Source organism: Dermacentor albipictus, chromosome 10 (genome assembly GCF_038994185.2).
Source record: "Dermacentor albipictus isolate Rhodes 1998 colony chromosome 10, USDA_Dalb.pri_finalv2, whole genome shotgun sequence".
Classification (NCBI taxonomy): Eukaryota; Metazoa; Arthropoda; class Arachnida; order Ixodida; family Ixodidae; genus Dermacentor; species Dermacentor albipictus.
Window position 1 is genome coordinate 10,172,785 of NC_091830.1, and position 27,741 is coordinate 10,200,525.

A 27,741-nucleotide genomic window follows, 5' to 3' on the forward strand; every position below is an offset into this window, starting at 1 on the left:
CCAGAGAGATGATCAGAGACATCCATTAGCAGTGGGCAATGATTCAAACACGATAATCGGGCCAGTACTTCTTTCCGCGCGGTGGACGCTGAGGGCACCGAGCTGATGCACTGTGGTACTCGGTGCGCCCTAGGTGAAAGTGAAGGCTCCTGTGACGCAGTGTGACTGCATTTGTTCCGCAGCGATCACGCAGCGGCCACTGGTGGAGCGAGAAATGCCAGCCGCTGTGCGGTCCGATTATTGCGTTTGCACTTCCCACGAATCCCATGTTAGTTTCTGGACAGCGGTTGCAGACGCCGACATTAGCGCCAGATCTACCTCTAGTGACCATAGCGTGCAACTCCATGCGCCATCGGGGCCTACGCGATTGGAGCCGGCAGACAACCGCGAATGCCACAGTACCGCTGTGCTGCAGTTAGATTCATATCGTTGTTTCTGTACGGGCTTAGTTTCTTACAAAAGTTGCTAGAATGAACTCCGATGGTGCGATCGTTCGGCTATTCAATAGGATTGAATGGGTGTACATGCGTTTGTCTATAATCTTCGCTGCTATTCCTCCAGACGTTCTTGTAGCGTCACTTCTTAGGATTTAATTCTTTAATTGTTTTAAACATTATTTGATAGCATGAAGGTAACGAGACTGTGTGCATACGCATAATTGTTGCGAATTACTGCACTCATAACGCGGTATTTTAGAATACTAGGTAATAGAATAGAAGCTTATTCAGCCGTTTACAAAAATGTCCAAAGGCACAGGCACTCAAGGCATACAGCTTTGCCTGACGAGGCCCAGGACCACCAAGTCTTGCTTGCAAAGTCAGCATAAACAATATTTCACGCACGGCAATGCGGATCAACTTCCTCCTAGTGACAAGCAGTGACGAATAGTGACAGTACAAATTCTAAATCACTGGCACATTGTGAGAAAGTAGCAGTTGTACAAGCATGATAATGAATATTATTTAATTATGTGTTTAAATATTTTATAGATATCATATTGTGACAAAGAGTGCCTGCAAAAGGTAAACGATGAATAAGTGTTGCTAAGACATGCTCACTTAGGGTTGGGAGCCGTAGTTAGTTCGATTGGCCATAACGATCAATTTGCAAAGTAGGAAAGCCGTGTGAATCTACAAGGTCGAAAATTGGGTAAACTTATGAATACACTATCGATCATTCCCGTGCTGGCTCAGCGGCCATACTTGCAGCAATAGACAGTGGCGTAGCAAAAGGGGGGGGGGGCGGGGGGCCGTGGGCCCCGGGTGCAAGGGGCCAGTTGGTGGGCGGGGGGGGGGGGGGGGTGTCATATACGCCTGAAGACACCCCTCTTTCCGCCGGCTTGACTGGGCGCAAATTGCAAAGAATGCTCCGGTATCCAGTACCCCGAGCTCATGCACCCGATACGTTGCACCGCAGCATTGTCAACTGCAGCGCCATCAACACCCCACGAAATATTTGCACGAATGTTCGGGCTAAAAAATTTCATTCGCGAAATGGTCGCTAAACTACTCGCCTTAGCGGAACGTTTCATGTGGGGTGCGCTCGTGCTGTGCGTTCATGTTGGGAGCAGGAGTCGCTAAACATACAGTGAGGCGTTGTAAGGCGTTGGGGCTCTTGGGTCCCTCTTCCGTTCAGAACGCGCAGCGAAGACGAACAAAGACATCAGCATGAGGGCGTTTACGGCGAAGCGTTCGTTGAGAGCGACGTTGCATAAGTGGGGCCGTCAAAAGTCTCGAATGGGATTCTCTGTATCGTCTTCAGACTCGGTGCCGCCGAAGAGGTTGGCGGCGTATGACTCGACAGGCTGTAGTAGCGGGCCCGCCGCGATGTCCGGCTCGCTTTTACTTCGCCTCTCCCGCTCGCTCCGAGAAGCCGCTGCGAAACCTGCCGTTATGTTTCACGCTTTCCTTCTTACCCTCGAAAGTTTCAGAAAACTTGTTGTTGTGTGACTTCATGTCACAAGTACAGTGTCTGTATCAGCTGCACAGAATTTTATAAAGAAAAGGTGAATTTTGTAAGGATATTTCCCGATCGAGATTCTATGATGTTATGTCTTTTAGTGATTACTAGGAACTCGGTAGCGCGAAAAATATGGCAGATAAGTAATAACCACATCCTTAATAATCCCGTAATTAGTACTTATAGAGAAAACACTTCAATTCGAGAATTGAGGACTCAAAGTCATATTATTAACTCAACAAAAACTTCTTAAAACAAAATCGTTTTGGGTGCTACAACCTACAGTACTTTGGCACTGCGGGCGGCGCCCAGTATATGGCAGCAGTGAAAGAAATATGAAATAGTGGACCAGTGAGGTTGATCCCTTAATCCTCTCCATTGCGGTGCAGACCAACAGTAGTGCAAGCTTTCGCTGGCACGCGCTTCACCGCGGCCTTTTCGTTCTTTTTATTTATGGTGATGCCAAGAATCGACGCGAACCGTGCTCTATTCTGTTCTCAATTTTGCGGCGGTACCGCAGCTAGGATAATCACGCTTGTCCGTATAGCAGAAACTGAAAACAAGGCTTTATTGATCAGAATGAAGAGAACTCGTAATTCTCATAGCATTGGCGCCCGCGCAGTGGGGAGGCAGGTAGCGTTTTCTAATAGGACGGGGAGATCAGCCTCACTGACAAACAATTGAATTTTCGTTTTCGTTCAGGGCTGCCCACAGACAAAATACTGCGTGCCATAGTACCTACGACGATTTTTGTGAAGTTGTTGTTGGGCAAGATATGAATGTCGGGCCTCAATTTTGCAAATGCGATATTGCCGCTAAAATTGGTAATTAAAACTTTATTATAAAGATATTTTCGTTACTTGTGACGTGAGTCATATTTTCCACGATGCCGCATTTGTATTGGCTGCCAAGCCTTATAGTCTGGCAGAAGATGTGCACATGGACTTATCACACGTTATCAGTGCAGCACCCTGTGTTATTTGGCGCAGGAAAAACACCGTGTATATTATGCGAAGCATATTAACGTAGGTTTCGGGCCTTCGCGCAACGCCCGGCGGTGGCCACCATTGACCCTGAAGTGGGGTCACGTGACATGACGTCACGTGCTGACGTCACACAGGCTGCAGATCGGGCCTCATATCGCGCCGTCGGTCGCCTCCCGGCGGTGGCCACCATTGACCTTCAAGTAGGTCACGTGACATGACGTCACGTGATGACGTCACACCGGCTGCAGATGGGGCCTCATATCGCGTTGTCGGTCGCCTCCCGGCGGTGGCCACCATTGACCCTGAAGTGAGATCACATGATGTGACGTCACGTGATGACGTCACACCGGCTGCAGATGGGGCCTCATATCGCGCCGTCGGACGTCGCCCGGCGGAGGCCTCCACGCTTTGGTTCGCGCCGTCGCGCGCGACGCGGCGGCAGCGCCACCATCGCTGCATCACGTGATATGTGACGTCACGCCAGGGATGAAGCGGCGCGCGCCCGCCGTCGCGTCAGTCTCTGTGCCCGCAACCGCGCCAGCGTCTTTTCGCCGGGCATGTATGCGGTCAAGATGCCTCCAAACGCTAAGGATACGCTAAGGTTAAGCCCAGTGGATGCTTCGCATCTACTGGGCTAAACCTTGATAATCCTCCAATTATTTGCTACATTCGCGATCTCTGGGAAAGAAACCGAAGGAGAAGGGGACCCGGGGAAGGTGCGCGGTATCCAAGGCTACTGTACTGGTGCTGAAACCCGGAAATTGTCGATATCCTCGCCCGCCTTCCTCGACTACATCAGGTCGGGGGGGGGGGGGTGACAGAAGACCTATGGGCCCCAGGTGCCAGACGACCTAGCTACGCCACTGGCAATAGATACTTGAGGTGCCAAGATAACTATCAAAGTTGCGCCATTCTTCCTTTCCCGCTCCCCTCCTCCTACATGGAAGGCCACCAGCGCCCCCAAAAGGTTCCAAACGTCTCAACACGCGTGCAATAACAAATAGCTTCTAAATTGTGCCGTACTGCACTTATTATCAATACTCATTTTGAAACGTTATTCTGTGCGCTAAATCCTTACTAACGCGCCCGCTGGCGTAACCCATGCTACGTGAAAAAGTTTGAAACCTGTTGGGACCGCTAGTGATCAGTGCGGTCATGCGGAAATGCTATGTGATCACACTAAGACCGTCAGGCACGGGCAAGGGGGGTGTGGAGCACAAGGATGAGGGGCGCGGTGGCAAGATGAGAAAATGACCTTGTACCATGAAACTTTCTATCTAGGGACATTATCTAGTACTATTTCTAGGAAACTATGCTTTCGGAACTCTACTAACTCCCCCTTGCGGATTCCCGCTGAACAGGTTTGGTACCCACTAATGGTGTCTCCTCGTCGTCGCTGTCATCGTCGTACGTTCTGCTGCTGTTGGTTGCTCCTGCAGCCCTCGATGCGTTGTTCTGCCTCGCCTTTCTCTGAAAATTAAAGACCAGGCTGATGATAAAGCTCTTCAGTTGACCATGCATATTATTGAAACCACGCCGTTTCACGACACGGCGTGTAACATTATTTGTTACGGTGACCACGTGATGCTTCAAAATCATGAAAATATCACACTGATATTATTATTCCTTGTGAATTAGTAACTTATTGATTATTAATGTAGTAACGAGATGACAGCAATTTAAGCTGATATCTTAACAGTGTTTTGCATAATTATTGCTAATTTTGTTTTCGTAGGCTCTCTAGTCTTCTTTTTACCTTGGGAGAGCTGCAATAAATACGTAAATTTCAGCCACATATCCAGAAGTGCATTTGGCCGCTTGGTCCGGCTCCTGTTCTTAAAGCTACCATCATGAAGTAATAATTGTTGCATTAGTGTTAGTATAATGTTGTAAAACGGCAAGTGAAGTGGCAAATTTTCGAGCCTGCTTACTGAACTGCGGCCGACTTGGGTCACGGCTGACATGAGAATGACCGCCAGCAGATGAGGGTGGGGCAATACGAGTGAATGACATGTATTCAAGATAGGGGCCAGGATAAATAAGAAAGCTATGCTAAATAGCGATACTAAATAAGAAGCTAAGCCCATTTACAGGTGTTCCTTTCTTATGCGGAACAGTTTTTTTAAAAGAAATGTGTCACACCTAGGCCCCTGCCATTCCTGCAGATGGGCTACGTAGCTAGGGAGACATTAGCAACAAGAAAAATGTCGACTAATAATTTCGGGAATTACGTAAAGTACGCTATGAAGTTATTAATTCCTCAGCTTAGGTCGCATGTTTTATCGCAACATTGAAACCGAGGAGTATCGAAATCACGTCTGATAAACAGGAAGCAGCCTTTTCGAGATATGCTACTTAAAGTGTTCTACAATATACCTGGGCGTTCCAGGTAAATTTCCTATAAGAGGGTATTAACTGGTTTGGACGGTATAAACCGGAAGCCCGAGGCATTTTTGAGCAGATTATGGGGACGGATATTTAGACATTAATGCTAGTGATAGGATTTATGATAGTTGTCTCAGTGTAACTGGATTCGGCAAGTAGATCGTTTGACTGTGCGGATCGTGGAAGGCCTCGTATCGCTCGAAAAGCCGCTTGATGATCTTTCCCTAGCTGAGCCATCAGTCGAGCTGGAACATTGGCCAAAGTGAATGCAAAACGTACTCTTGACAACTCGGAAAGGGCAGTATTGTAACGTACGCACGCATATGATATGCACAAGATTTTTACTCCCGCGATGCATGCGTCTGGGTTCACTATGAAACGCAGCGTTTAATTGGTAGCTGGGGAGAGGAGAAGGTGCGCCCTACGGGAGCAAATGAAAAACTGTAAAAACTGTTATTTAGTGGTTTCGGGCATTAACGGCCGATGTGGCCACCGCTATTGAACCACAGCAAAGCCTATTTGAAACAAATATTGAGTGCCACAGTTAGCCTGTCTAAAAAGCTGCTAGGCTGCTGCGTGACACCGCTGCCACTCTTCCGCTGTACTGCCCACGAAATTTAAGTGATCAAGGCCACATCACCTGCTGCAGCTTGCTTCTTCAGTAATGTAACTCAAAAATGTATTTGGATTGCGCGGAGCTTTACAAAATAAAAAAGTAGGTGATCAATTGAACAATTGAGTTGTTTAAATTGTTTTCGTTACGTACAAATCTGAACATCGAACGCGACAGCAGTCGTCACGCAGCGAAATGGGTGGACGAAAAAGCAAGTTCTGAAGCACTTAATTGCGGTCGCAGTGAAACATTTTATACTGCAGTGAAGGCCCACTTACATCCATCACGTGGTTCGTCTACATAAACGGACTTCATTCTCTTAATGCGTTTCTGCGTGTTCAATGCGCTGTATAGAAAGTACTTGTATTTCTGCCCATATGCTTGCGTAACTTTCTGCTTTTCTAGAAGTGTTTTTTTGTCTTGTATAAGTTGTAGACTTCCTGCAATGACGTATTTTACTGTGTCCCGGGTCATCTTGCTCGAGTACACTTACATTTATCTAATCTTGGCCTGACCGCACAGCTGCAGAAAGAACTACGATTGCTGTTATAGACTATGTGTAGAATATTGGACTATAGACTCCAGGCTTTCCAGAGACCACCGGGTACTGTGATCTTCCGCGCTTCGTTCTCATCTCTCATCACACCTGTCTGTCCCCCTTCCTCCTTCTCGTGTGCAGATAAGGCCAAAAAGTATTTTAGTCGCGGACAATTATATGTGGCAACGAAAGGGTGTCAAAGCGCGCGAAATATAGGGGAGCTTATGAAAAAGGTGCCACGTCTTCATCCGCTATAATTGAAGCTGGGGAAGAAAAAATATTAGCATCTTATTTATAAGAGCAAAAAAAAGAGAAAGCACTTCGCTCAGTAATAAAGTTTAACTTTTTTTCCGCTTAGCTCTTCCATGTCTAGCCAAATGCGAAACTGTCGCACTTGGAAGCAATGCTGATTCGTTATCCGTTCCGAGAGACCAAAAGCGCTGTCAAACGCTGCCGTGCTACTTTGCGCAGTAATACACCTGCACAAGCTCCACCGCATTAGCTTTCCCTTTGGCACGGAAAATTGTCCGCGTCTATATGAGCTCAGGCCAATCTCTATGCCTTTCATGATAATGAATACCTTGCGCTTGGCAAGCATCAGATCCACGACCTTGTGAACAATGTGTCCGGTCAGAGACACAGCGCCCGCAGCCGCGAGCAGGCTGGCCACAATGGGTAGCTCCACCACGGCCAAAGCGATGGCTCCAGCCGCCAAACCGGCGGTCAAGACGCCGTGCATAACCTTGAAGACAACACTGTCGAAGACCGTGCTCTTCTTCTCTTTCAGGTACTCGCAGAAGAATTCGAAAGCGGTGTCGATTTTCTGAAACATCAACGATGCAGTCTAAGTCATGTATATCAGAAGCAAACACAATAATGAACACCGACAAGCACACTAATTTACTCGGGTCTATTTTGGTATCAGAAAAATTAAAGCACCATATGGCTAAGTATCAATCGGTCTGGAATCCCTGCGTGCGAGGCTCCATGATGGGTCTTTTTAGCGTTAGTTAGCGGCAGTATCTAGTCCTGGAAGGACATTTGTATTTTATCAAAGCCCAAGCTTAGGGCATATAGAAGGCAAGGAAACGCAAATTAAGTCGAGAGGTCGAGCCACTAAATCGAAATCCACGAGCAGTTATGTATGTAGCCTTCGCTGAGATCGAGTGTACTGAGTGAAGCGCAGGGCTGGCAGGGTTTCATTTAAATTAAATAGAAATGAATTCTCTCAAAGGACGTATTCATCAACAGCGCTTGAACTTGAGTTTTTTCGTGTGGTTTAATGGTACAAAAAAGCGCAAAGGACTGGACAACAAAGAAAGTACATAGCGCAGGGTAATTGTGTGCTTTGTGCCGTTTCTATATCATGAAAATGTACGCATACCCTCACTAATCTGTCCGTTCGAGCTCAATGACTTACATGCGTGAATGGGCAGCATGTGCAAAGCATTGTTTTAGCACAAGGAAGGTGCTCTACTACGGAGTGTAAATATTGTCGCCGGTATAAAACTATTTACACGATGTATTTACAAGAGATACATAAACAGCAGCTGATAATCTCGAGAGGCTGTTGCAACTTCGTTGTCGTCGCCGTCGTTGACGTTGTCCTCTTTTCCCACCGTAACACGACCCCCGGCGGAAAAAGCACCGACCCAGTGCGTCATCGGTAATGGCATAGTAATGGTTAAGCCGAGAGACGTGTTCGACGTTGGGTGATGTGGAACCGGGGGGCATGATGGAGGTCACGGGGATTATCTCGTAAGTGACATTGATTACTTGACGTATATATATAACGCGGTAAAAGCCTTTGTGGCACGGAAGGAGTTTCGCGGAGAGCCCCACTCGGCGGCAGGGAGACCAAAGTAGAACGAGAGAGATTGGTGAAAAGTAGGTGTCACGTTCATTAAGTCAGCAAGTCTTTTTTCATTCATTTAATCATCCTTATTCACCCCCATCCCATACCCTTGCATGCCCTGAGGCATTTATCCTCGCATTAAAAAAAAAAGGTGTCACGATGGCGGCAATTGTAAGCGTGCCATTGAGTTTTCTGCGATGCCAACAGACGAGTACGGGCAAGCTGGCGCGCATGGTCAGCATGTCAGCATGCGTCGCGGGCACACTCGGTCCTTGAATCGCGTACTAAAGGGAGTGAAGCGCCCAATGGTAATACACCGTTATGACCGAGCAGCAAGAAAAAGGGGGAATACCCAGCAGTATCGTGGCGTGATGAATTATAGGCGAACGTGACATATATAGGCAGTGCCACGTCCCAGTCCTTGCAGTCGGGTGAGCGTATTACGACAGCATGTCAGGAATGGTTGATTAAGACGCTCAGTAAGGCCGTTGGTCTGGGGATGATAGGAGGTAGCCAATTTGTGCTTAGTAGAATATGAGCGTAGGATATCGCGATGACTTGGGAGAAGAAAGTGTGGCTGTGGTCGGTGATAGGCTGTCGCGGGACGCCATGTACTAAAATGATATCCCGGATAACGAAATCTGCGACGTCGGTTGCACAGCTCGTGGGAAGTGTCCGAGTGGTGGCATAGCGCGTCGTGTAATCAGTAGCAACATCGATCCACCTGTTGCCGGAGCTGGACTCGCGCAAAGGACCAAGTAGATCCAAACCCATGCAAAAGAATGGCTCAGGTGGAATGTCGATCGGCTGTAAATACCCGGCAGGAAGGGTTGTTGGCTTTTTCCGATGTTGACAGGGCTTGCAAGATAGCTACATAGCGTCTTACGGAGCGTGCGAGGCCGGGCCAGTAGAAGCGGCGGCGCACGCGGTCGTATGTGCGAGCAACGCCAAGGTGTCCGGCAGTTGGGGGGTCAAGAGAAAGGGAGGACCATCAGGATGAAAACTGCGTCTGTACAATATCCCGTCGTTGAGGACGAACTACCTTAACGATGGATCAGTAGGAGCAGATTCTATTCGGTCAATGAGGATCATCAAGGTAGCGTCATGGCGTTGCTCGCTGGCCATGACCAAAAGCTGGCAAATGGAAAGAACATTTGCGGAAGCGGCCGTGTCAGCGTTGGCGGGCGTGGGTACAGGGTAACGGGACAAGCATTTGGAGTCCTTGCGTAGGCGACCAGATCTTTACACCACAGAATAGGAATACTCTTGTAGCCACAAAGCCCGTCGTCCAAGCCTCCCTGTGGGGATTTTTTAAGGGCGAAAGCCAACAGAGGGCATGGTGGTCTGTTACAACAGAAAACGGCGTGCTGTATAAATAGGGGTGGAATTTCTCTACTGCCCACACAAGGGCCAAACATTCGCGCTCGATAATAGAGCGATTCCGTTCCGCAGGTGACAAAAGACGCCCAGCGTACGCGATGACACGTTCAAGGCCGTGTTGAACTTTTGTCAAGACGGCACCAATTCCGTGGCCACTGGCATCAGTGCGAACCTCTGTAGGGGCTGAAGTAACGAAGTGTCTTAGAATCGGTGGGGTGGTGAGCATTGTGGTAAGGTGAGAAAAGACGGCGGCCGGAGAGGCTCTACGCGAAAACGGCACACTTTTCTTCAGGAGATCTGTTAGAGGGCGTGCTATGGTGGCAAAATCTTTAACAAAGCAGCGGAAGTAAGAGCAAAGGCCCACGAAACTTCGGATATCTTTTGCGGACTGTAGAACAGGAAACTCTTTGACGGCGCGAATTTTCTCTGTGTCCGGTGGGATGCCAGTTGCATTGACATGTTCAGAGGACAGTAACGTCACGGTGCCGATGTTACATTTCTTGGAGTTGAACCGCAGACCGGCCTTGCGAAAATCAGCAAGTACAGCGGAAATGCACTCAATGTGTGTGCTGAATGTGGGCGAGAACACATTAACGTTATCTAGGTAGCAGAGACAAGTCGACCACTTGATTCCTTAGAGGAATGAGTACATCATACGCTCAAAGGTAGCCAGAACGTTGCATAGCCCAAACGGCATAGCTTTTAAGTGGTAACGACTATCAGTCGTTTTAAAGGCGGTCTTTTCACGATCGAGATCCTCCACCGCGATTTGCCAATATCCGCACCGAAGGTCCATGGGCGAAAAATACTGCGCCCCGTATAGTTAATCGAGGGCGTCATCGATACGAGGTAGTGGGTAGACGTCCTTCATCGTGATGCTGTTGAGGTGGCTGTAATGGACGCAGAATCTCCATGCGCCGTCCTTTTTGGCCAGCACGACAGGTGAGGCCCAGGGACTTGGCGATGGCTTAATGATGTCTTTCGCGAACATCTTGTCTTCTTCCGTTTTGATGACGTGGCGGGCCGAAGCTGAAACTCGGTAGGGTTGCCGATGGAGGGGTGGATATCGCCTGTATGTATACGATGTTTGACAAGTTACGTCTGGCCTAGGCGTCGGTTGTTCAGGTCGAATATGTCCTTGTAGTAAGCAATAGACTGCAGGGCGTTTAAGCCTCCGCCGTTGAGAGATTCGGGGTGATCATATTCCGAATGTCGTTGTCAGTACTGTTGGCAGTCCGGAAAGGCTCACAGGAAACATCGACGGCAAAAGACTCAAGGCAGCTAACGTCTAAAGCAGTGATCGTAGCCAGGCATCTTCACGTAGCATTTTCTTAGTGAGCCCGAAATACACTACACGGAGATACGTGCGATCCTCTGTGACTCTCCGTATTGTATGCGGGACAGTACCGTTGTGGGGGAGAACGAGGGCAGTTACAGGAGCGGAGATGTAATCACCATCGGAAATTGGCGTAGAAGGCGACATTTCGATGCATGTCAAAATCTGTGGTGGAAGGTGAACAAAATCAGTCAGCCATAGGTGAATTTCATGTGGTGTCGGAGGAACGTCCAGTAGAGGCAGGTCAAGACGCACAGTACTTGAGGAACAACCGATGAGCGCTCAATAGGCGGAGAGGAAGTCTAGGCCCAGTATGAGGTCAAGGGGCACTGGTTAAGCACAATGAAAAGGACGACAGTATGGCGGCCGGAAATGGTGACACGTGCAGTACACATTCCGACCACGGTCACCGTGCTACCGTTGGCGATTCGTACAAATCGAGTAATGGCAGGCGTAACAATTTTCTTTAAATGGAGGCGTAGGCGGCTGGCCATAATCGATATGTGTGCTCCGGTATCTATGAGAGCTATGACGGGTGTGCCATCAACTTGGACGCCGAGAAGGTTATGTCTCGTAAACAACGTCAAAGGAGGATTTTGCGGTGGATACAACATTGCAGCCCCACCTCGAGGTGACCTATTGCCTAGTTTTCCTGCTGGGACGGTCCTGGGTAGGTCAGCGAGGGCGAGCGGTGAAGCTGGGGCCCACGTATACTTGAAAAAAGAAGCCTATGAAAAGCATTTAAATAGAACAATCACGTGTCGCAATAAGAAAAGACACCTGAACTGCTCGTTACATGAGCGTGTTAACGGCAATGCCAGCAACTAATATAACAACGTGTTATGCAAATGAACGCAAGTCACAACGTTAGCTAACGCAGGGGTAATCAATAGAAATGCCAACTCATTTAACGTTGCAAGCTTGGACGAGTTGGTAGTAGTTCACAGTGGTGTATTGCGCAGCACATGAGTACCTTTAGTAAAAGTACGCGGGAGAAAGAGCGCTGACTTCCAACCGATCTTTTATTTTCATGTAGAGCAGTGTATATACGAAGGTGTCCAGAAAGAAAAGACGAAAGTACAAACCAAAACCAAGGCAAGTCAACTCGCTTATAGCACGCGTCTACGATTGCCCCTCAACCAGGCCGAGTAATCATGATCACGGCTAGTGCGATATTCACTGCCGCGATTTTTACTGCGCCCAGGTCCCAGTAAACGCATAAAAACACAAGCAGAAGAAATTTTGTAAGCTCGGAGACTGCTGCAGCGTAAGTGCTCCATTATGGCCCTATCACGCCTTGGCCGAGTTGATTACTTCGCCGGGTTAAGGGGCAATCGTGGACACGTGCTATAAGAGAACTGACTCGTCTCTGTTGTCCCTGATCTTGCTTTTTTAGACAGTTGTGTCTGTGTACTGCTCATCCCAAAAATAAATGTCAGTTGGAATTCAGCGCTCTTTCTCCTCTGTACTTTTCCTAAATTCATTCACGCGATGCGGAAAACACCTCTAAAATCATTTAAGAATGGCGAAGTCGTTCGTTTTATTCTCTTTAAAAACCCATATTCCTTCCTTCTGCGTAAGAATGTTGATTACTAGATGAGAAGATTAGAAAATAAGAGTTGCTCCTTGAAGTGGTGTCTCCCAGTGAAGGCTATCTCTGAATAACAGAAAATGACCTCGAAGGTCGCGCTTTTTGCTAGCTACATGCGCCTCAAGCGATTCGGGAGCAGGGAACACGCCATAGACGTTCAAAAGAGCCACGCTAGTTGGTGGCTGTTCATAGTTTCTTCTTGCGCTATCTACTTAATGACGAGAACGTTTTCACCATCTTTGCTGCCGTGCTCATCATAATGTGCGAAGCGCAAGAAAAAACTATGAAGGTCATCGACGCTATGTTTTGGTAGCCATCTATTCATACTTGATTGTAAATCCGAAACCTAGCACATCGCAATTCCTTTCTCGAGCTTAAGGGCCGACGGCAATGAATTTTCACATTGGCTAGTTTATTGCAGAGAGGGAGAGAGAGAGGAGTGAGATTGCATAGACAGGCAAGGAGCTTAGCCAGAGGTAGTTCCGGTTGACTACCTTTCACGGGAAGTAGTAGGGGGATAAAAAGAGAAAGAGCCGAGGGGTGAGAGAAAGAGATATGAACACGAACAAACCGCATACAATTGTGCCAAAGCTGCAGGGCTGATATTCGTTTAATGTTTGTATAACAACCTTTAAATAGCACCTTAGTAGACGACGCGTGCACATCGTACTTAGCAGCTGTGACGCAAAAGCTAGCACATCGCCTCCGAAATTCTGATCATGTCGCAAGCGCCGCCAAATCTCTGACGTCACGCTCAAAAGACGCGCTAGTTCTCAGCGTTCTAACTTCGTTTCCGTCATTTCCGTCGAGTAGCAATGAGGCTTTTTCGCTGAGTTTCGGTATCGAAAACGTCTATTTCTGCGACGATATCATCACACATTCACTCGTATTTCAAACGCACAATAATGCAGGCAGGCTGTTCCGTATCTACGTTATCCGAAACAACAAGCCCTTACGCGGTCCAAAATTTCGTTGCAGTAGGCCTTTAATGGACACTATATATAAGCGGAAGGAACGTACCTCTTCTAGCTTCTGCAAATAGAGCTGTTCCAGCTCCTTCCCACCCATCTTGGGCGTCTCTCTATACCGCTCGAGCGCCTCCTCGCGGAGCCGGTAGTGTTGACCCTGCATGATCTCGCGACTTACGCCGCCAGGACGCTGCAACACCTGTAAGCATTCGGGAACTGTCAGTCCACTGCAATTCCTCTTGCCGTAGAAAGGTGTAGTGCCGCACAAGACGGGCTCTGCGGCGACGATGGCTACTAGATGGCGCCAGTGTAGCGCACGTCGTGTGTTCACCGTTAAAGCCCTTGATACCATATATGGAAACAAAGCGCTGCATGAGCGGAGGTCTGTCTGCGGCGGCTGCCGTGAATAGCGCCCACACGTCACCCACGCGCTGCCTCTCCCGATCTTCCAATTAGCGAGGCCGTCGTGCAACACATGGCCACGTTTGCAACGTGCCATGTGGGACAGATTGTCCGCGCCACCCAATATATCGCGAAATGGAAACACTATTGAGCTGCGCTCAAATTTCGCACTGGGTAGTATCGAAATCGCCGCTGCATTTTTTTTCTCAGCAACCACTGCACCAAATTTGATTTTGGTTGTTGGATTTAAAAGAAAAGTTAATATCCATCAAGTGTTGGAAACAAGTTTTGCTAATTGGGCCGTCGACTTTTTGTAAAGATTGCTGAAAATCCCAAATATTGAGAAAAGGAAACTATGAAGTTTACAATGCTCTAACTCGGCAATGAAAACTGATATCACTATTCTATATATTGCAACTAATAATACATGTATTTCATTTGATAAAGTAATATATTGTCACGGTGTAGTGATGGTGAAGAACACAGTAGCAAAACTGTGAATCGCGAAACAATTTTTTATTGGGCGAACCCGTGCCCACAAAAGCAAGCGACACTTGAAGCACGACGATAGCGACAAGCACAGTCGCCGATCGTCGACTTCGGATCTGCGGGTCAGGCACGTCGGCTTTTATACATGGTTCGCCGAAGGTTCCAGTGTAGTCAATGGTGCGCGGATACCTCCCAGAAAATACAACAGTGTTCGCGTCGCACACAGAATTTGATTACACAAAGCTCGGCGAAATTATAGACAACAGACAGAAACAACGATAACCTTCGAGTAAGTTCCAAATTATGCAGGTGCGTCTTGCGCTGTGCAATAACTTTAATTTGTTACCTGGGCAAATGCAGTCCCAGGAAAAAGGATAATTGATAACACGTGTCAGTGGCCCCGCTCTTAAAAGCATCGTCCTGATGCTTCAAATGCGAGAGGAACTAAATCACACGTCGTAAAGGAAAATAACAAGCAAACATACAAAATCCCAGAGTTCGTTAGCGCCGGTAGAAGAGCTTAAGGCATCTTTCCAAGCATGAAAGAAGCCCGCGAGTACACAAAAGATTGCTGCGCGACTGGCCGCTCGACGTACTTTGTGTGTATTCGCGGACTTCTCTCATGCTTGGGAAAACACTTTTATGTAGCATGTAGTGAGCAACAGAAAGCTGTATAGGAAGATTTTCATGTCGCTGTACAATTTTCTAATTACCAATTTTCATCTAATTATATTTGAGAAGTTGATTGATTAAATAATTATTACTAATTATGTAATTCGGCGGAATCGGAAAGTAATCTGAATATCTCCAAGCGATAGCAAACATTGTCAATTGGTTCTGTCCAGCTACGTGACATTTGCATATATTTAAAGTTTGGCTCAAGTTACGTGGGATATTTTGTATATACAACGTTCCTTTATTTCTGGCTCATTATTTACAGAAAGAACAGTACGAATACCAGGGCAAGAGCAAAAAGACACTTGACGAAGGCGCCTGCCCCGACTGCATTTACCAGCCGACATTATAAATACATCACCGTCACCTGCATGGAAGAATGCACTCGAAAAAATGCGTTTGAACGTGTGCATATCGGCATGACAGAAAATTTTCATTTTTCGCACAGTGCAAAGCTCCGTTCGAAGAGGGTCACAGACTGATATACCAAAATTAAATATTATCTCTCTCGGCCACAAAAAAAAAAGAAAAAGAAAAAAAGAAACAGCACAAAGAAATGCTTGAGAGAAAAGCGCCAACAAACAAAACCGGCGAAGAAGGAGTTTGAGACGGACCTTATTCACGACGAACAATCAGTTAAAACACAAAGGTGCACATATAATCAAAATAACGTAGCGCCACCCCTTCTCCTTCCCCACAAGACCTTCAAAAATCAATTATAAAACGCGTGCCCGGTTTGTGTATTTCGTTCATCTATTTTTTTCGCTCTATAATACTTCCAGTACGGTACAGTGCAGTTTGTACTGAATTCCTAGGTTCTCACAGGGTATAGCTGACGCTTGCTAGAAAATACGAGTGTTACCCCCTTTTGTTGAACTCCCCGCGGTGTTCATTTGTTACCAAAAGTTTTATTTACACATATATTTATTGATAACAAGGACTGTGAGGGCTTCTTTACTAGATCAAATGCATACTAACATTCTAAAACTTCAGTTTCCTTACGGTACAAACCACTCACTTTCAACATGCTGGTCGTGTAGAAATGGAAGGCAATTTCCATGGCTGCACGGATGCTTGCCACCTCGGTCACCTGGAGATAGAAAGAGAGCCTGTTGAAGGACAGATATCTCCGTCCATATACATGCTGATATTCTCTTCGGTATAGGGAGGAGACCAAAAGCTTTTAGAGAAGGGCTGCTAATTGTCGTTCATTAAAGACTCAAGCCAAGGAAAAATAGGTCTCTGGAGAAGAACTTCACTTTGGCCTGGTTGGTGTTTACTGCATATCATATTGACCGCAAATAAAAACGGGGACAAAGGGAGAGAGCACACATGTGTTCTCTCCCTCTGTTCACGTCTTTACTTGCGGTCAATATGATATGTAGGTCTCTGGAGCATCGGCAACCCCATAAACGACTAAAACAAACTCCGGCGGCAAAATATGAAGGAAAACAAAAAGAACAAAATGCTCTAGCGAGGAAGGGTCGAACAAATTGTATAAGTCAAACGTAGCGTTGTCGTCCTTCATGGAAACATGTGTCAAAATTAGCAAAGGAAAAGAAACCACGTAGGTAAAACATTGCTCACGTGTGAATATACGTAGCAGAAATCTATGTTTTTTGTAACACGAAGGGAACTTTGCCTATGCCAATTTCAGAAGGACAATTTCAGAAAGGTAGAACAAAACAGTCCTATGCCTTCCAGTCCTAAGGAAGGGCATGGAATGGTTCCATACCTCCATACCAAGGATAGCACCAAGGACGACAGCGCAGCGTAAGAGGTCAGGCATCCATTTGGCGTTCGAAGCAAGAATTTTTGTCTGTGTGCACAGGTCATTCAGCAATGGCCGAACAAGCGAAGCTGCAGCCTGGAGTCAGCGCTTCGTCAACTCGGATTTGCCCTGGCGAAGCAAGACCCTTTGGAAGTAGGAGGGAAACTTGGGCAAGTTTCTGTACGTTTATACTTGACAATACACATCGCTAACAAACATGAGTACGAAGTCGTCAAGGTAGTATTCCAGGCGACTGCTAGTCACAGTCATCCATCGACAAAATGGCTCATATCGCGTTATGTGCTCTGGTCAAGGAATGGGAGGTCTATTTCAAGTTATAACCACAAATAAAGCTTCAGGACTGCTACACAGTTAAGTGGTGTTGAAAAGTGAAATTGCACGTTAAATATGAAAGCAATAATAGCAAGATCAATATAGTCAATTATCACCGAAGTACAAAAAAAGTGTCCAACGATTACGAAATACTCCCTAACATGAAATTCGATCTCAGCTTGATACGCGATTTCATTGCGCGATATATTGAGGCAAAGAATTTGAGACCGAAACCACCGCACCGACTGACAGTGGGCCAGTGCCGTCGGCGTCTTCGCAGAGTGTGGGCCGATATGGAAACGATGGCATGATGAGCGGCATCTGAGCCAGCTGTGGAAGACGACGACGACGAACACGCGGGCAATGCCACAAGCGCGTTACGCTTAACCCAGGAACGGTCACCTAGGGGCTGCGCTCTAAAATGACACACAAGTTAAGCAGGCCATTCGGCTACACTGCACAAGAAATCCTCCGAGAGAACACTTGACTCTTCCGGTAATCCTTTCCTTTGGGGCTAGCGTGTGGGGCATAGCTACAACATTTGTGATGTCCCGTGAAATTTTCTGCACGAGACAAAAAGAACTGCATGCAAAAATTGCCGTTTCTTTTTATGCTAGCATAATTATTTTATGCAACGTCTAGATATTTTGGCTTCGAAATCTCTAACAGCTGAGATCTTTTTTTTTTTTACAAATTCAAGTGTATAATTTCATGCCCACTTATTTTCCTCTCTTCACCGCCCAGGTAATTCATGGTCCATCCCCCAGAGAGGGTTGCGCCACTTTACTAAGGAACAACATTCTTGGGGCACCAAACAGAAGAATATCAGGTTCTGTTACGTCCAGACCAAGCACTGCTGTGCGATCCTACCTTGATTTCTTCTTCCTTGTCTTTGTTAGCGCTGTTTATTGTCAAGTATCAACGAGTCACTTTGTCGAATAGCTGTCTGCAAGCTCATGATTCCATTTTTCGCCCAGCGTTGATTATTTCGTATTGAACATGCAAACGCAGATTATTTAACTGTATAACTTGCGGGTGCTCCTAGTTTTTTGATAATTGCACGATTATTTGGCATAGCAGTGACAAAGGCGCGTGGGAAATCGTCAAAGCAAATTAATTCTAAAGCTGAGTGTTTTGTTCTGAACGTGAAGAGTCAAATTGAAGATGGAAGACTGCGTCAACGCTCCGTCCTTCTTCTTACATAATTAGAAATCTAGTATATTGGGCACGTGATTTAACCACATGATTTTACCCTGTCTTCGTGTTACCATGCTCTTGAATTTTTTCTTCCTCGATATAGATTAAATTTAAGCAGCGCCCCGTTTGTTGTACAACTCTTGCTCGTGACCTGTCCCCTTTTGAATTTGCAACTCGGACAAGCTGACGTCCTGTTTACCTCTTCAAGCTTCCCTCTCAAACTTTTGTGCTTTTGGAAGTGCCACCCTTTGAGGTAATATATGAATGCACCGCTTGTCGCGACTTGGAAGAATAGCCGCAGTTTCGGCCTGATTCTACTGGCGCCTACCAAGCTCTGACTCAGAATGCAACGATGTGCATCCCGCTATTGGTAGCTATTACAGAGTCCAGCAACCTGGATCGAGTTGGTTGAGCTCGCTCAGCATTACGATGCAGACAGCGTATGATCCGGATATACTGAATCCGGATCAAGATAAATCGCGGTCGAGGGTACCCGCCTAGAAGCACCCGACCCGGGTTGGACTCGACAGCGCTCCAATGTGCCTCCATGACAGGGGTAAACTCATCAAGGGTCTAGATACCTCCGAGACGTCACAGTGGTTGTGTCGGGCGACGCAATGGCAAAAGCGTCACTCTTGGTACTTGTGAGGCGGCTTCCCACGCGGCTTCTTTAAGTTCTTTTTGGTCATTAACGAATCCTTTGCCTCTTTCTTCATTTTCGTTTTTAACGTGCAGTGATATCGCGACACACCACCCAGCTCGCTGCACTTTCGCGAAGCCGCCGCTCGTCGGTGGCACCTAGCGGAGGCTACGAGCCCCAGAGTCTAACTTTAATAATGGAGCCCGGTTACATGCGGGAGCCCGCGCGACTGGCTTTGCGACACGGATTAGTATGTCGCATGCGGAAACGTTATATATCTATATATATTGGTATGCAAAAGTGATCAAGCGCGACTTACTTGACTCTTGACTCTGCATGCCAACAACAGCGGTGCACGCTTTTCTCCTCTCTCTTATTTTGCACATCCTGCCCGGAAATATGGAGAATTTTAGGCGCATGTGTCAGCCACTCGTGTTTTCGAGGCTGTTGTAGCACTGAACGGCACAGGCTTGGGCAGACAAATGCACGGGAGACACAATCTCGCAGCTCATACTCCCGTACACAACACGCCTATGCAACCACGCTGCTTGACGACTCTTTCATTTCCACCCATAAGTTGGGAAGTCTATTTCGACAAACCGAATTTAATATGCCCCGCCAGAGCGTTTTGAAACACTTTAAAGTGACCAGCCAAATGTGCTACAAGTAAACACGCATGATAGCACGCGCCTAAAGAGCCACGTGAACAGAGTTCAGACAATGACCACGACGAATCGCGGTCACAACGCTGGCGTGATGAGCAGCACCGGCAGCGGGGGGCGTGCGCAATGCAATGCTTGTTCCATAGCTGACGTTCCATACTGCCGCTCCCTTCATTACTTCGACTGTATCGCATATTAGAAACACAGCAGATGACCTGACTTCAAACAGTGGACCCACAGGGAGAACAGCGCGCATCAAGCTACTAGTCTTCTCCGCTCCCCCTGCCAGCCATATATAAATTGATATCCAACACGCAGCACGCGGGCCGGGAAGGCTTGGCACATAACTTAGGGGGGGGGGGGGCGCCGCCCATAACCGCATGGCGCACTGACTATCGGTATTGGTGCATGCGCACCGATGCATGCATCCGCATAAAAGGCGATGTCTGCGTGCCTCGGGGGTTGTTGTGTGGCCGGCTGCGCGACACTCGAGTTGTGTGAGTAAACGCTCTTGTTCGAATTGAGCACTCATGCCTGTCTTTCCGGCTGGCTTCGGAAGGGTACAGTAAGCGAACCCCACAAACTTTATGGCTAATCGGGCTGCGCATGCGCTTTGTGCCCAGGACATCATGGGGGCGAATTCACGCATCAAGGATCCGTGCAATTACTGCCGCCATGAAAAGGAAATTGGGTAAGCTAACAATGTCCACCCTTGGGCAGACAAAATACACCGCGTGGCTGCACAGGCTCCAGGTCAGCTTCAGATACGGTGGACTCCGCGGGACGCTAGGTATTGCCAGTCACATATACAAGTCGACACCGCTGTGCACAGTGGGCTACCATCTACTTTTGGCGTACCTATCCCAAGTGACCCACAGGGCAATTTCTTCCAGCGCAAGGAGATCTTCCATCCCACCGCACGAGATTTAGCCCCGTATTGCCAAACCATCTTTGACTCGAAGTTCTTCCTCCACTCGAGTTGAGTACAGCGCCACCCGTCGACCGAAGAAGGTGTGACGCTTCCCAAGAATTGACGTTGAGTGTCAATGAAGCGCAGTGACACTTCAGTCGAGGAGCGGCGCGGCCATGTACTTTCTTGAGCCGAGGTGGCGTGTTGAGTGCAAGGACATTCTATAATATGGAGGTTAATCCCACCGTGTCGTTCAAACCTTCCAGGCGGCCTTGCCCGCAAGGGGGAGGTGGTGTAGCGGAGACTGAACAAATAGCAAATACAGTCACTAGAGTTGAGGAAGAACTTGGCAAATGGTGAAGTAAAGAGTGGGAATATAGTGAGCTTATAAGTGTATTAAAGACAGAACTACAGAAAGAGAATTAGCATGTTCGTTGGAAAGGAAAAAAGAAACCGAAAAGCTGGTGGAACAAGGAGATACGAGACGCGATCGCCGAACGACAGAAAGCATCTCGAGAGCACAGGCAGGCAAAGAAGGCGCAGTTGCCACAGGATGAAGTAACTAGTAAATGGGAAATATACCGGGAGAAAAAGTCTATGGTTCAAATACTGGTGCAAGCAAAATTAAAAGGTGAAAGTGAACGTTGGTTGTCAGAAATACGTGAGAAACAGATGGCCGCACCTAGAATATTTTGGAACCACATAAAATTATTAGGCAGGAAGTCAACAACAATGCAACAACATATCCTAGACGAAGATGAAAACAGACTCGAAGGAGAAGCGGCAATAAATTACATCAGAAAAGCAACAGCCGAATCTTTCCAAGGCAATGACGAGGTTATACTTGTTGAAAAAAAGAGCATAAAAGAGACCCAAGGGGAAAAGCAGCTGGTGCTAACAAATTTGAACTGGAAGAAAGCGGAAGAGAAAATTCCTAAGCGTACAGCCACAGGTCTAGACGAGGTTCCCATTAGGCTGATAAATGAACTAGGACCAAACAGTAAGGAAGCTCTGGTTAAAGCAGTGGAAAGAACTTTAAAAGATAGACGAATACCAGACAGTTGGCGACAAAGTAGAATGAATTTGATTTATAAAGGAAAGGGGGAGAAAGACAGAATTCACTCGCATAGACCGTTGACCATTACATCGGTAATATACAGGCTAGCAATGCAGGCAATCAAATTAAAGCTTCAAGCATGGACAGAGAATAATGGCATTTTGGGAGAGCTTCAGAATGGCTTCAGAATAGGTAGGCGTTTGGATGACAACTTGTTTGTTCTTACTCAGTGTATTGAAATATCAAAAGCAGAAAGCAGACCGTTGTATGTGGCCTTTTTAGACATTACAGGAGCCTACGACAACGTGGACCGCAACATTTTGTGGGATATCTTGGAAGGGGAAGGCTTAGGTAACGATTGTATACAGCTTTTGAGAGAGATTTACCTAGAAAATACCATTTGCATTGAATGGGAAGGGATGAGGAGCGAGGAGAAAGTTCATATCAACAAGGGACTGAGGCAGGGGTACCCTTTATCCCCGCTGTTGTTTATGATGTACATGGTGAGGATGGAGAGGGCGCTAGAAGGAAGTAATACCGGGTTTAATCTCTCATACAAACAGGCGGGTACAGTAATAGAGCAGCAACTCCCAGGTTTATTTTATGTGGACGACATTGTGTTGCTAGCTAACAACAAAGTGATTTGCAACGTCTGGCTAATATCTGTGGACAGGAAGGCAACGATTAACGTTTGAAGTTTAATGTTAGAAAATCAGGTGTGATGATATTCAATGAAAGCAGTGAACAGACAGTGGAGATACAGGGCCAAGAAACACATCGGGTAACAGAATATAAATACCTTGGTATATGGATAAACGAAGGCAATGGATATATGGAACCACAGGAAAGAACCATAACAGTAAAGGGGAAGAGAAATGCAGCCATAATGAAGCACAGAGCGCTATGGGGATACAATAGGTACGAGGTCCTCCGAGGTATGTGGAAAGGTGTAATGGTTCCAGAACACACTTCTGGAAATGCGGTTGTTTGCTATAAATCAGGGGTACAATCAGGACTCGACGGGAACCAAAGGTCAGTGGGTCGCCTCGCACTGGGCGCTCACGGGAAGACTACAAATGAATCTGTGCAGGGTGATATGGGCTGGACTAGTTTTGAAGTGAGGGAAGCTCGCAGTAAAATTGAGTATGAAGAACGGCTCAGGAATATGGAAGAAAGTAAATGGGCTGGGAGAGTGTTCAGGTATCTGTACAGGAAAAACATTGATTCACAGTGGAGGAAAAGAACTAGGAAGCTTACCAGCAAGTATGCGGCCTGTAGGGTGGACAACACAACAACAAAGGTCAAGCGGAAAGCCAGAGAAGCTGAATTAATCTAATGGGTGCGGCAATGGAAAAGAAACCTGCCATGAGTAACTACTTAAGAGGAAAAAACGAAATCAGGAAAGAAACCATTTATGATAACTCAAAGGGAAGCTCATTACTTTTCGAAGCGAGATCAGGATGCCTTAGAACACGCACCTATAAAGCGAGATATAAGAAGGAAGAAGAAGCATGTGCTTGCTGTGGTAAAGCTAGGGAAACTACGGAGCATGTTTTATTAGAATGTGAAGACGTCTACCCAGCGGTCGATTTAGGCACCACTGGCCTCCTTGAAGCCCTTGGGTTCAGAGGAAGGAGTGGCAAAGCAAACATGTCCGCAATAGACATTAGTAAGAGGCGACTGGAGGATTGGTGGAAGAAAAGTAGGGAAACGACAAAAGACGGAGACGTACAAAAGCACAGTTCGCAATAGGGGATCAGAAAATTTGGGCGGGGTAGTTCATAGTGTTTTTTTTGTGTCTTTTTTCATTGTTTAACCTAGGTAGAATATTAGGCAGTATAGAAGCAAGAGCTTGGTGGCGCAACCCACCGCCCCGTTCCAAAGGGGACGCTCATAACATCCATCCATCCATCCATCCTCCATGTGGGGATGGCCCTTACCCCGTCGGCCACCTGTGCCTCGCCACAACATCTTCATGGACCATTCGGAGATAACCTCCCTTATTTCTCAGCTCCAGCATCCACAGCTAAAATCAAACACCTCTCGTAGAAATACCCGACCTAAACCAGATACGACGACGCTATACCTGCAAGCGGTGGGCCTTCATCTAACGAGACCAGCCACTATGATTCTTGGCTCCAAGGGCCCAACCATCGAGAACTACAGATCTACATCAGAGAAACCGAACTGCATTTGCATATTTTAGCATCTATACTGTTGGGCAAGCTTTCGAAATAAAAAAGAAAAAAGAGTGCTACCGGGTGCTCCGGAAACCTTGCGGAATTCAGAAGCACTGACCTCCATCATAGATGTGGGCTCGCGTAGCCGGCCTCTCTTGGTTGCCCTCACGTAGACCTGCAAGGACCAGTTTCCATTAAGGCGGCTGCAAAGGAAGCTCACCGAACTTACCCGAAAGTACGTTATCAGCTCCTGGCACGTTATTCTGCGTCCATTGATTTCCTTGGGCAGCAGATTTTCTGGCTCTAATAGCAACTGCGTGAATTCCGCAAGGTGTTGTTTGAAGGCATCGCCGATATCCGACAGGCGGCCGTCGAATTCCCGAGACGAAGACGTTATCGCCACCTGTATGGCCCGAAGGACAAATTGTACCGTTTGAAAAAGGACAAAAAATAGCAGTTTGGTCCACTGGCGAATCCAGAAGGAAATCCCTGGGGGCATTCCCCCTCCTGAGTATGCCGGCACTTTAGTGCTTACAGTAATAGGCATACAGCAAGCGGTCCCTCTTATTTCTTTTGCAGTTATTTATAAGAGCCGCTCCATGCTGCCCTGAATCCGCCGCTGGTTTGGTCCAAATGTGATGCATCAAAAGCGATAGCAAGGTTTACCTTTGCGTTGAAGGAGTTTCTGAAACTTGGCGTGATGAAGAGCACCGCACCACTAGACCGAAGAAGAAACGTCGGCATCTTTCAGTATTCAGAAAAACCTTTATATAGATTTAGTTTGACGTCTGCGGTGTGTTCCCCTTAGATAATTGTAGGTATATACAATGATGTGGTATGCACACGGCTGACCTGCAGGAACGCTATAAATATAAACAAGTACTGCAACGCAGGCTTGTTGGTATGGCATCTTGGAGTACTATTGTAGCACATACAGGCGAACACGCAAGACGCCAAATGAAATACAGAGACATTGCGCTAACCCTTTTTTCTGTGTGCAGTTGAAGGAATGAATCTTTCAAACAACATTCTAGTTAACGGGACCTTCGAGATCTATGTCGGACCGTTGCCCTATGCGCCACAGCAGCATGCGGAGCACGTTCGGTAAGCTTCTATGTACAGACGCAAATTCTACCGGAATATTTCCGAATGATGTTCAGTGGATTTATTTATTTATTTATTTATTTATTTATTTATTACAGAACCCACAGCGCCAGTGTGGCATTACAGTGGGGGGGGGGGGGGGGTCAGATAGTATGTACAACAAACAGTACAAGTCATTTCATAATAAATGCAAAATAATTTACGGCACAACATATACATCCTGAGAGACACAACTTCAGTCAATAACAGAATATGTTATCTTAATGAAGAAAAAGAAAGATACATCGTCAGACAGCATTGGTCCTTAGAGCACAACTTCATTCATCAAAAGAACATGTTATAACAAGGAAGAAGAAAATGCATCGTTAGACAGGATTGTTACAGAGTTCTGCGGTAACCTGTTCCGGTTCGAGATTGTCCTGGGGAAAAAAGACATTCTTAGCATTTCGGTTTTGCATTTTATTTCTCTTACCTTATTCACATGATCTAGACGTAAAGATACATAATCAGGCCTAAGTATGTACTTATCGCGTTCAATACCAGTTCTAGAATGAGATATGTTATGAAAGAACTTTACCCTGAGTGATTTTCTTCGTTGCTCTAATAGTTCCCAGCCAAGATTCTCTTTCGCACGTGATACGCTGAAATGCGTAGAGTAATTACGGAACACAAAACGAGCCGCTAAATTTTGCACTCGTTCTACCTTTTGTATGTCAACCTTTAACCAAGGGTCCCATACAGCGCAAGCATAATCGAGGACAGATCTAACATTCGTATTATACAGGAGTTGCTTAGTTTCCGAAGGAAAATGTTTTGCATTTCGTCGCAAGGAACCTAGTACCCTACACGCCTTGGCTGAAACGTATTCAATATGTCGGTGCCATGACAGATTGGAGGTAAAAAAAAACACCAAGATATTTGAACTCGGATACAGATGACAGCTGTTGAGTGCTTATATTGTATTTAAATTGACGAGGAGTACGTTTTCTTGTAAAAGACAGGTGAACAGTCTTCTGCAAATTTATACGCATGCCCCAATTTTTGCTCCAATCCGTAACCTTGTTCAGGTCCTCTTGCAAGGCAAGACAATCATTTTCATTATGAATAACTCTATATAACACACAATAATCTGCGAATAAACGTATAGGAGATGAAATATCAACACATATGTCATTCATGTAGATTAAAATTAGGAGAGGGCCCAGGACGGATCCCTGTGGTACTCCTGATGTTACCTCAATGTCATCCGAGTGTTGGGTGTTTAAAAATACTTTCTGGTGCCTTGAGCTTAAATATTCCTTAATCCAAGCAATAACTGATGTGTTTAAATTATACCATGATAACTTCTCTACCAATAAATCGTGGGGAACAACATCAAAAGCTTTCTCAAAATCGAGAAAAACCGAATTAACAGAGCAGCCGTTATCTAATGCACTTGCTATATCATGTGTTAGTTCCGTTAGCTGGGTAACGCAGGAAAAACCTGTACGAAATCCATGTTGCTGAGGACTTAGAAGTGAGTATCTGTTTAAGTGGTTTATAATGCTAGTAAAAAGGATATGTTCAAACACTTTGCAAACAATACATATCAAAGAAATGGGTCGATAATTGAATACACTGTTACGGGGTCCACACTTGTGCACAGGGACAACATTTGCAGATTTCCAATCGTCAGGTAAGGCACTTTCTTGTAATGATTTATCAAAAATAACGCGAAGATATTTTGAGACAGATTGAGCACACGATGACAGTATTGCAACAGGTAAGCCATCAGGACCGCAAGCCTTACCAACGTCCAGCCGCTTTAGTGTCAGTTCAATTCCCCTCTGATCAATCAAAATGTCTTCCATTGGTTCACCACCCATTTTGCCAAAATTCGTATTCATTTTGCTGCTCTGTTTCCACGAGCAGAGAAAACCGAAGCAAAGAATGAGTTGAAGCATTTTGCTTTAGCCAGATTTTCGTTAACAACGATGCCAGCATCGTCTAAGGGGGGAATTGATAAGCCGTCCTTTCTATTCATTTTGATAAGCTTCCAGAATACTTTAGGCTGGTTTTTAATTCGCGAGGGGAAAGAGCCGAAAAACCTTTCCTTGGCCTGTTTCACTGCAATTTTCATTTCTTTTGTAAGGTTATGCAATTTAACTTTTCTTGTGGCCGACTGGTTCATTTTGTAGCTAGCGTAATTGACTGACTCATTTTGGCCAACATCAACGTCCAGCTTCCGGGAGTCGACTGCCTTATGAATTAAAATAAGAACGCCTCCTCCACGACGACCGCGATCCTTCCTATAACAGACGTAGCCTTCGGGAAATACTTCGGTATCAACTATATCGCCGTCCAGCCACGACTCGGTTCCAATTACTGCAGTTGGCTTCGCGATTTCCAAAAGACTCAAAAAGTCGTCGGTTTTGTAGCGAATACTTCTGCAGTTGACTACGAGTATTGTGAAAGCGGAGTACTGTGGCCGTGCCTGTCAAGCAGACCGTACAACTTGTTTGAGCGATTCATCATATACATACTTCGTCTTGTTTAAGTATAGTGTGTCGTACTTTAGGTTTACCTTATCGCCTTCTGTTCGGTGCTCCTTCGCGTACTCCCACAGCTGTTTCCTTTTTTTCCGCACACCTTCCGAAAAGTCTTCCAATATGCTAATTTCTGTTGCCTTCAACTTTTTTGCATTTGCCAGTACAGCCTGCTTGTCTTTGAA

General features: G+C 46.4%; 1 protein-coding gene across 9 annotated transcripts in view; it reads right to left on the minus strand.

The window, feature by feature from the left end:
• Positions 1–27,741, minus strand: part of LOC135917913 (atlastin-3-like) — a 161,548-nt gene that overhangs the window by 27,781 nt on the left and 106,026 nt on the right. For all 9 annotated transcript variants that reach the window (XR_011509040.1, XM_070527337.1, XM_070527339.1 and 6 more), the window contains 6 exons: positions 24,157–24,330; positions 24,046–24,102; positions 16,196–16,267; positions 13,664–13,810; positions 7,062–7,304; positions 4,320–4,415 (listed from right to left, as the gene is read on the minus strand). Coding sequence is in view for 8 of the 9 variants with exons in the window: in XM_070527337.1 (XP_070383438.1) it covers positions 4,320–4,415; positions 7,062–7,304; positions 13,664–13,810; positions 16,196–16,267; positions 24,046–24,102; positions 24,157–24,330 (789 nt within the window). In the remaining variant the exon portion in view is untranslated. The remainder of the gene's footprint in view (positions 1–4,319; positions 4,416–7,061; positions 7,305–13,663; positions 13,811–16,195; positions 16,268–24,045; positions 24,103–24,156; positions 24,331–27,741) is intronic.